This window comes from Chelonoidis abingdonii, chromosome 4, assembly GCF_003597395.2.
Source record: "Chelonoidis abingdonii isolate Lonesome George chromosome 4, CheloAbing_2.0, whole genome shotgun sequence".
NCBI lineage: Eukaryota > Metazoa > Chordata > Testudines > Testudinidae > Chelonoidis > Chelonoidis abingdonii.
In genome coordinates this window covers 142,404,379-142,414,256 of record NC_133772.1, presented here as the reverse complement: position 1 = coordinate 142,414,256, position 9,878 = coordinate 142,404,379, and the positions used below count along the sequence as shown (strand labels likewise).

At 43.1% G+C, this 9,878-nt stretch overlaps 1 protein-coding gene across 3 annotated transcripts; it reads right to left on the bottom strand.

Annotated features, from left to right (window-relative positions):
* Positions 1 to 3,199: 3,199 nt before the first annotated feature.
* Positions 3,200 to 9,677, bottom strand: LOC116818615 (uncharacterized). 3 transcript variants are annotated; one of them, XM_032769673.2, is made up of 4 exons: positions 8,866 to 9,677; positions 6,854 to 7,060; positions 5,260 to 5,476; positions 3,200 to 3,758 (listed from the first exon to the last, which is right to left on the bottom strand). In XM_032769673.2, exons 1-4 carry the CDS (start codon positions 9,584 to 9,586, stop codon positions 3,563 to 3,565), a joined length of 1,341 nt encoding a protein of 446 aa, XP_032625564.1. In that variant the 5' UTR covers positions 9,587 to 9,677; the 3' UTR covers positions 3,200 to 3,562. The 3 variants fall into 3 exon arrangements, with proteins under 3 accessions (XP_032625564.1, XP_032625566.1, XP_032625567.1); XM_032769675.2 differs by having other exon boundaries at positions 6,854 to 6,988; XM_032769676.2 differs by lacking the exon at positions 6,854 to 7,060.
* Positions 9,678 to 9,878: the final 201 nt, after the last annotated feature.

Below are 9,878 nucleotides of genomic sequence, written 5' to 3'. Positions count from 1 at the left end.
GTTACTAGTTATTTCTATTCTGGTAGAGACCTGGAGTCATAAAGATGTTGTGCTGGCACAGCATAAACACATAGATAGTCTACACTACACAAAGGCTTTGCCAGTATAGCTATCATGGCAAAGCCTTCTAGTGGAGACAGATGTTATAGGAGCAAAATGAGTTATTTTGCTGCTATAGTTAAATCACCTCCCCAAATGAAATAAATTATGCCAGCAAAAAGTATAATCTGCTTCTGCACAGTGGGAGGGGTGGTGTTGCCAGCATAGCTACAGCGGTTAAGGACTATTTAGAAAAGCTGGACATGCACAAGTCCATGGGGCACGATGCAATGCATCCAAGGGTGCTGAGGGAGTTGGCTGATGTGATTGCAGAGCAAGCCCATTATCTTTGAAAACTCATGGAAGTGGGGGAGGTCCTGGACTGGAAAAAGGCAAATATAGTGCCCATCTTTAAAAAAGGGAAGGAGGAGAATCTGGGTAATTACAGACCAGTCAGCCTCACCTCAGTTCCTTGAAAAATCATGGAGCAGATCCTCAAGGAATGAAGCAGATCCTTTGAAGCACGTGGAGGAGAGGAAGGTGATCAGGAAGAGTAAACATGGATTCACCAAGAGCAAGTAATTCCTGGCCAACCTGATTGCCTTCTATGATGAGATAACTGGCTCTGTGGATACGGGGAAAGCGGTGGATGTGATAGATCTTGACTTTAGCAAAGTTTTTGCTATAGTCTCCCACACTATTCTTGCCAGCAAGTTAAAGAAGTATGGATTGATGAATGGACTATAAGGTGGATAGAAAGCTGGCTAGATCATCGGGCTCAATGGGTAGTGACCAACAGCTCGATGTCTAGTTGGCAGCCGGTATCAAGCAGAGTGCCCCAGGGGTTGCTCCTGGCACTGTTTTTGTTGAACATCTTCATTAATGATCTGGATGATGGGATGGATCACATCCTCAGCAAGTTTGCGGATGACACTAAGATGGGGGGAGAGGTAGATACACTGGAGGGTAGTATAGGGTTCAGGGTGACCTAGACAAATTAGAGGCTTGGGCCAGAAGAAATCTGATGAGGTTCAACAAGGACAAGTGCAGAGTCCTGCACTTACGATGGAAGAATCCCGAGCACTGCTGGGGACCGACTGGCTAAGCAGCATTTCAGCAGAAAAGGACCTGGGGATTACAGTGAATGAGAAGTTGGATATGAGTCAGCAGTGTGCCCTCATTGCCAAGAAGGCTAATGGCATATTGGGCTACAATAGTAGGAGCATTGCCAGCAGATCGAGGGGAGTAATTATTCCCATTTGGCACTGGAGAGGCCCCATCTGAAGTACTGAAGTATTGCATCCACTTTTGGGCCCCTCACTACAGAAAGGAAGTGGACAAATTGGAAAGAGTACAGCAGAGGGCAACAAAAATGATTAGGGGGTTGAAGCACATGACTTAAGAGGAGAGGCTGAGGGAACTAGGATTGTTTAGTCTGCAGAAGAGAAGAATGAGGGGGAATTTGGTAGTTGCTTTCAAAAGGGGGTTCCAAATAGGATGGATCTAGACTGTTCTCAGTGGTAGCAGATGACGGAACAAAGAGTAAGGGTTTCAAGTTGCAGTGGGGGAGGTTTAGGTTGGATATTAGGAAACACTATTTCACTAGGAGGGTGGGGAAGCACTGGAATGGGTTACCTAGGGAGGTGGTGGAATCTCAATCCTTAGAGGTTTTTAAGGCCCAGCTTGACAAAGCCCTGGCTGGGATAATTTAGTTGGGGTTGGTCCTGCTTTGAGCAGGGGGTTGGACTAGATGACCTCCTGAGGTCTCCAAAAACTCTAGTCTTCTATGATTCTATGGTTAGAGGTGATTTCTCCCATATGCGTACTGCCTATGCCAGCAAAATGTGGTGTAGGCCTGGCCCCAGTAAGAGACAGTCCCTGCCTCAAAGAGCTTATAATATAGACAAAAACAGACAAAGAGGAGGGGTGAAACACAGGCAAAGTGACTCAGCAAAGCCAGGAATAGAATGTAGCTGCTCTGACACCTACTCCTGTGTCCTAGTCACTGAACCACTCTCTTTTTCTGGAGCAGTTACAGTGAAATGTAGTAGAACCTAGCAACATGCAATGCAGATCTGGTGAATGCTATGGGCTTCATCGGAGCCTGCAAAATTTAAGCTTTAATTTAAAAAACTGAGGTTATAACTTTTAGAGTTGTTGAAACAAACCTTCTGAACATGAACCAAATGCTGCTCCAAACCTTTTTTAGACAGAGAACTTGAAACACTTGGTATGAAGCCTTCCATTTATTGGTCTAGCTTCATATAAGCCTCACCTACACTAGAAAATGTAGCAAACCATGGAACGTAGCTAGAATGTTTTTAAAAATCAGGGCTTTGGACCTGTGCTCCAGCTCCGCTCCAACTCCAGGCAAAAACCTGCAGCTCCACTGCTCCGTGCTCCAGCTCTGCTCCAAAGCCCTGTTAAAAATGCTTTAAGTACTAGTACAAACCAAACTCTTTTCCACACCAGTTCAGACAAATGCAATTCATACCTGGTGCAAGGTAACAAATTTTTCATCTGTGTTTAAAGAAGGTGCTAGATATGATCCTGGGAATTACAGACCAATAAGCCTCATCAGACATGAGGTAAAATGGTTAAACTAGAGACATAAGCCACTTGACTATCCCAGGGAATAACCAGCATGATTGCTGCAAAGGAAAAATCATGTTTCATGAATTTCTTAGAATGGGCCAATAATAGGTCATAAATTTATGGATAAAGGAAAACTGGTTGATTTTGAAAGTCTAATAAACAAAGCCCCATATAAGGACATTAAAAAAATCTAAGTGATCATCGGTTGGGAGGCAAAGAGACACTATGGATTAAAAACAGGCTAAGACTCCAAAAAAAAAAAAAAAAAATTCATGATGGCTAAAGATTAACTAGAAGAGCCCCATGGTTCCATGCTGTGACTGGTACAATTTGCCGGAATCCTCACTTTTTTGGTAACTCATCTTTATCCACCCAGACACCTCCTTTTTGCTGGCACTTCGCTGAGGCTTACATGGTGACAAATCCCTCCCTTCTTGTGTCTCCCTTAATTATTTTCCAGTATCCCTGAGCCACAGCTTCTCTTATTTCCTCTGATCCTTCTCCCACATCTGAGCTGCTGGCTAAAAATGTCAGTAAAATTTACCAGGCAGAAATGACAACAGAGTAAAACAAAAATATCATTTACATGTAGTCAAGTATCATATTAAGAGAAGTGTAGAGTTTTATCAATGGCCATTGGAGACTTACTCAGAAATTTTAATATAGAATGCCAGTATTTGTTCACAGTCCTGGCTTGTTAGAGTTACAGGTTCAAAGAAGGCATTTCTGTTTTTCATATTCATAAGCCATTGGCTATAGTGAAGAGCTATACAGTTATTTAGAATGTTGGAGGTTTGTTTCCACTACCTCTCTTCCTCACATGGAATTTCAGCAGAACTTTACAGAAACATTATTGGTTTCCTGATAGCAGTACATTTAGCAATCAAAGCTCTGTAAACAGTGGTGGGTTAAAATAAAAGGCAGTGTACTACGTGCTCCATAAGCAGTCACATTTAGAAGACACTGAATGCCGCTCTACAAGGAGATGTACCCTGCAGTTCGTTGTGATGTGAAAATTCTGGATTGCTTCTTTTGTTAGATTTGTGCCACCAGTAACATCAAGTTCTCGCAAACTCTCCATTTTAGCCAAGCTCAACAAGATATTGTCAGTCAAAACAAAACCACTGCGAATGAAAAACAGATTGTACTTAGGGCTTCAGAGGCAGGTACAAACAGAGAGACATCTGAAATACAGAGCAAAATAACAGTTTCTATATTGTCGACTTAAAGATCCAGAATCTCCCACTAGTGACAGCAGCGATGTGTGTTCATAGAATCAGAGAGATTAGAGGTGGTCTGGGTGGCCTAACAGGTCTCTTCCATGTCTCTGTCAATGCACAAAAGCATGCCAGCAGTGAGCATTGCCAGGGACAAAGGATTAGTATTGTAACTAATTGTAAAGAACTTTTTATCCCAGAGGGGTTCCCTACAGAATACGGATGGGCAAAGGGAATTACATGTCTACTCCAGACCATGATCAGGGCATTTTGGCCAGCTCACTGCTACTCAAAGGTCAGATTCTCCTCAATTCCTGGATGAGCTACCAGGCACCCCCAACTTGGGAGAGAGAAAAAACTCTGCCCATGTCAGATGGAGGAGTGAAAATGGCAGCCTACCAGCCCTGGACGCCACTATCTGGAAACCAGTCAGTTAAAAAGACTTCCCTGGGGGAAGGAATATTGAGGGACCAGGTGTACTATTCTCCTGCCAGAGACTATGGCTTTGCCCTTACTCCAGCTTCTCACTTCCCTGCTGGATCCTTCAGTTTTTGGCTACCCAGCATCATTGCACAATTGCAAGTGCTGGCATCGTACAACCCTCACCATGTCTTCAAGTCTGGCATCCTCCTATGCTCTTTGGGAGTCAACTAACGAGCTCACTAGCCATCTCATGTGGGGGTCAACAAGGTCACTCACCTCCTGCTCATGTCTCCCTGTATATTCAGAGAATAAGGAAATGAGGGCAAGTTTCCCATGCCCACAATTCTTTAGCACTTGTGAGAGCAAACACACTTGCTCCTGCTACTGACTACCAATTACCTATTAGCTTTACTGGCATGATAAGGGAGATATCTTCCCAGCCCTACTCTTCCTCTCTCCCGAATACACTGGTCTGAAACTGATGGTCTGGAAACAAGGGCTTGTTCGCATGGCAAATGGAACCAAAATACTGAATGTGGCTACATTTCCCATCTGTAATTATTGCAGTTCAAACCTGTTTATTGAAACTCTTATTTCTGAACAACTTGATTTCTTTTTTACTGCATTATTTCAAAAATCGGCCATTTATTCACAAACAGACAAACTGAAATAGTCAGAGGTGTGAATTACTGATTTAACTGATTTAGTTATTTCACTTCCATTTACTGGATAAATAACTCCCAGGAGACACAAAACAGGGTAAATAAAGAACCCCCGCTTCTTAATCGCTTTGTGCTGCCTCTTTATTTAGCTTTAAGGGGTGTTAACTACAGCACGTCTACACACAGACTTGCACTCGTTTATCTAAAAATTGGTTTAAAAACCTCACACTTTTAGTTAGTCCAGTGCAGCTTGTAACATACAAGTCCTAATGTAGTAAGTTTCTTTCATTTTTCAATATCTGCAGCACATTGTTTCATCATACCTAAGGCAGAGTCTAGTCAGCAATGGAAAGAGATGGGGAAATTGTTTCAGAGTCTTTTCATCAAATCCATATGAGAGAGTTAGATCCATTTCTCTTAGCTTCCAGGATTTGTCAGACAAACAGCTGAGAGCAGAGTTTGTCAGCTTGGTTCCAATCACACTTAGTTTAACAAGGCTTGAAGGAATGTTATCAACAAACATATCCAAATTGGAGATCCCTTTAAAAGCAGACAGAGAGGACAAAAGAGAAAGACATTTATGACTCTTTTCTTGACAATATTTTTCAAAGTAAGTATCAGTTTTTTTTTAAAGTAAACTTTGTCTTTACTTTTTTTTAATAGATACCAAAGTTCTATGTTTTTCATCCACTCTTCAGCAAGATGAGACAGTGCAAAAGCATGAAAGGTACAAATAAAACCAATGTTTGTGTTACATTAGCACCTAGAGGCCCAATTGAAATCATGGCTCCGTTGTGCTAGGTACAGTACACACACACACAGACTATGTCTACACTACTGCAGTAAATCGACTTATGCTATGCAACTCCAGCTACGTGAATAATGTGGCTGGAGTTGACATACCTTAGGTGGAGTTACAGCTTACAATCTAAATAGACAAGACATACAACGGAAGTATCACCATCCCCATTTCACATAGGTGGAAGTAAAGCCTGGGGAGAGTAAGTGACCTTCCCAAGGTCACAGAGGAAATCCATGGCAGATCTAGGAACTGAGTACCATCTAGTGCCTTAACCACAAAGGCTCTCTAGGAAGACTACATTTTCAAAACCTGCATTTTCAAGTGCTTAGCTTAATAACACAGTATCTTTTGTCCCTTAATAAAAATAAAAACTTCCAGTCCTGTGACTTAGGACTTGTCTAAACTTAATATGCTACAACCATAGGCGCTGACTCTGTGGGTGTTCCAGCCCTGGGGCAGAGTGGGAGTGGGAAGAGGCGGGGCTGGAGGGGCTCAGCACCCCTGGGGCCCAGAGGAAGCCAGCGCCTATGGCTACAGCAGCACAACTGTGCAGCTGTAGCACTTCAGTGTAGACACTAATTACAGTGACAGGAGGGATTCTTCCATCACTGTAGTTAACCCACCTCCCCGAGAGTCAGTAGTTAGGTCCATAAAAATTCCTTCCACTGACCTAGTGCTGTCTACACCAGGGTTAGGTTGGCATAGCTATGTCTCTCAGGGGTATGGATTTTTCACACCCCTAAATTTTCAGCATAGGCCAGCCCTTATAGAAGGGATTAGAACTTCATAGGGGTTATCACAGGTGCAGCTGGACTGGGAAGGAAACCAGGAAGGCATTAAGAGCCACAAGGCAGCAGCTTCATTAAATAGTAGATATCTAGACTGATTTTTCAGTCAAGTTTGAATGAACACAGTCAAGCCAATCAGATTCTGAATTGGGGAACTGATTTTTTCAGAGACAATATTAAAATATATCAGCCAACAGAAACATCCATAAAAATAAGCTCTCTGCTGTCTTGCCAGTCACCATTTAACAGAAGATGAAACTACCACAAACCTTCTTAAGCCTGCACAGAACAAAACCCAAAAACACTTCAACCTTAAAAACAACTTACATAGAAGATTTAATTCTGTCAAGTTTGGTAGGTTCTTCAGCACTTGTCCAAAGACATCCACTGAGTGTAACAAAAAGTCCTTGATGTAACAAACAGTCAGTGTGTGGATGGTGGAGAGCTGATCCAGGAAACGCTCTGAAAGAAGGTTATAACCAGTTTGCCTCAAGGCCAGAGCGTGAAGCTGAAGTTTTGGAACAGGATGCGACTCTAAAAATAGTGGATGATTGAAAAGGTGGGGGGAGAGTACTTATCTGACATCCCAGAGACATTTGTTTTCCAATATTAAAGCACAAGTTATGTATAAGTCTTTACATTAGGTTCATACTTATGGTAGCACAAAGTGAATATAACAGGAAAGACAGGGGTGAAATCCCCACACTTTGAAGAAATTAGGTTGCAGCTAAGCCAAATTATTAACCAAACTGGAAGGTATCTGACAATGAGTTATGTAGAAAGTTTGAACAATAAACAAACCAATCATTGGTTAGTAGAAGGGTCTGAAAAAAAGGTCAGATATGGAAATTTCATAAAGCGTCCATTTTAAAATTATTTAAAATTCCTAAACTAAGGAACAAATTCAGCTGACGATCCCCAGAGAACTTTCTCTGTGCTCTCTGATTATGTGCTGTAAGGTTGGTAAAGATACACGGGATTTTTCGTACAAAACAAAGAGGTTGAATCTCTGCTTTAAGTGTAAAACTGAAGTATATTATAAAAATGCTACAATAATTAAATGTGTGTGTCAAGATTTAAAAAAAAATTTACTAGTGATTTGGGAAAGACAAGGTGGGCGAGGTAATTTTTTTGTGCCTGATTTTGAGGGCAAGTGCTCAGCTCTTTCTGAAAATCAGGACTCATTAAAGGTATCTCCATTTGGACATCAGAAAACAGAAACACTTAAAATCAAGTCACTTTTGAAAGTCTTAGCCAAGAACTATATCCTTCTTTTGGGCTGTGATTATATTCTACAGCCTAATCACGAGTCCCCATATTTTATTTTTAGAGCCTGGAATTCCCAAAAGAGAGTCTAGCATCCAAAAGCTATCAAAATTCAGGGGACAGGGATACCGAATTCCTTAAGTCCATTTTAAAAATCCCAGCCATGATCATCATTTGAAAAAGCTATTTATATATTCAGTTTAAAATACTCCACAAGCTTTAGGAAACATGTTTACGACATATCAAAACAGTAATGCAATGAAAATCTTAACCTAGTCCACTAAAGCAAGCGGATACAGTTAAGAATAAATCTTCACTACCAACACACACTAATATATCCAGCATGCAGGGGTGGCTTTAGGTATTTTGCCGCCCCAAACACGGCAGCCAGGCTGCCCTCGGCAGCTTGCCTGCAGGAGGTCCCTGGTCCTGCAGATTCGGCGGCACGCCTGCGGGAGGTCCACTGAAGCCACGGGACCAGCAGACCCTTTGCAGGCATGCTGATGAAGGCAACCTGCCTGCCACCCTCGCGGTGACCAGCAGAGTGCCCCCCAAGGCTTGCCGCCCCAAGCACATGCTTTGCGTGCTGCAGGGGCAGCTCCAGGCCCCAGCACGCCAAGTGCGTGCTTGGGGCGGTAAGCTACAGGGGGCGGTCTGCCAGCGCCGCGAGGGTGGCAGGCAGGTTGCCTTCGTCAGCATGCCTGCAGAGGATCCGCTGGTCCCATGGCTTCGGCAGACCTCCTGCAGGCATGCCTGCGGGAGGTCCGCCAAAGCTGCGGGACCAGCAGACCCTCTGCAGGCACGCCGCCAAAGGCAAGTTCTTGGGGCGGCAAAATGCCTAGAGCTGCCCCTGGAGCGCTGGTGCCTGGAGCCACCCCTGCCAGCATGTAACTCTTTGAGCAACAACAGCTCCAATCCTGCTAGCTCTTATGCACATACTTAATGTTTCACCCTGAGTAGTCCTATTGATTTCTCATGGTAGCAAGTGAAACGCATGCATCAGAGCTGGCAGGACTGGTGCCATAATTCTTAATATAGTGTATATAAATATAGCCTATAGAAACAACACTCACCTTCTGATGAATAAGAGATGGGATGTTTATCTGGCAAACTGAGGCATAACAAAAAATGCTCCTTACTCAGGATACAAGAAAGTGACAGTTCTCTGAGTTTTGGTAAATGGAATAAAACATACTCTAGTGCTTTCTCAGGAAGAGCCTTTTGCACAGTATGCAATGAGAGCATATGTAGGTTTTGTAAGCAAGCAATTTTAATCAATTCACTGCCACTTAAGAAGGTTATGCCACACAACAACAAGTGAGTAAGGCGTTGAAAGTGCACAACTTCCCTGATTATGTTTCTCTCAGATAACCTAGAGCACGTTTTCAAGTGAAGTTTCTGTAGATCTGTGAGCAGCTGTAACCCTTGCAGAATTTCCTCGCTCCAGAGGGAATCCACAGTTACATCTAGCAGACCAGGCATGAACCTCAGCAGCTTTTGCCATTGCTTAAGCCCAATTTCTTTCACTTCTACAGAAGTGATCTTTCTTTTCCGAAGCACGTCCCAGAATTCGGCGTTGAAAGCGCTTATGCGTTGGAGGACAATGGTACTCTTTTGCCACACAACAGGCTGATCAACCAGGTCCTTGAAGAAACTGCATGTGGCACGGACCTTGGATTTTTCCACAGGAGGAAGGTACATGATTATCTCAGTCAGCATTTCTTGCGGTAACTGCAGCAAGTGAGTGGTTCTCATTATCCCTGTATTACTGGCTGGCATACTTTTCTCCTGCATTCTTCCACTCTCTTAAAAAAAGACAACAATTAGTATATAGCCAAGAAAAGTATTATATAAATGTAAGCCCTGTGACCCAAAGCCTACAAGAAAAGGGACCAGAGGGGTAGCCGTGTTAGTCTGGATCTGTAAAAGCAGCAGAGAATCCTGTGGCACCTTATAGACTAACAGACGTTTTGGAGCGTGAGCTTTCGTGGGTGAATACCCACTTATTCACCCACGAAAGCTCACGCTCCAAAACGTCTGTTAGTCTATAAGGTGCCACAGGATTCTCTGCTGCGTTTACAAGAAA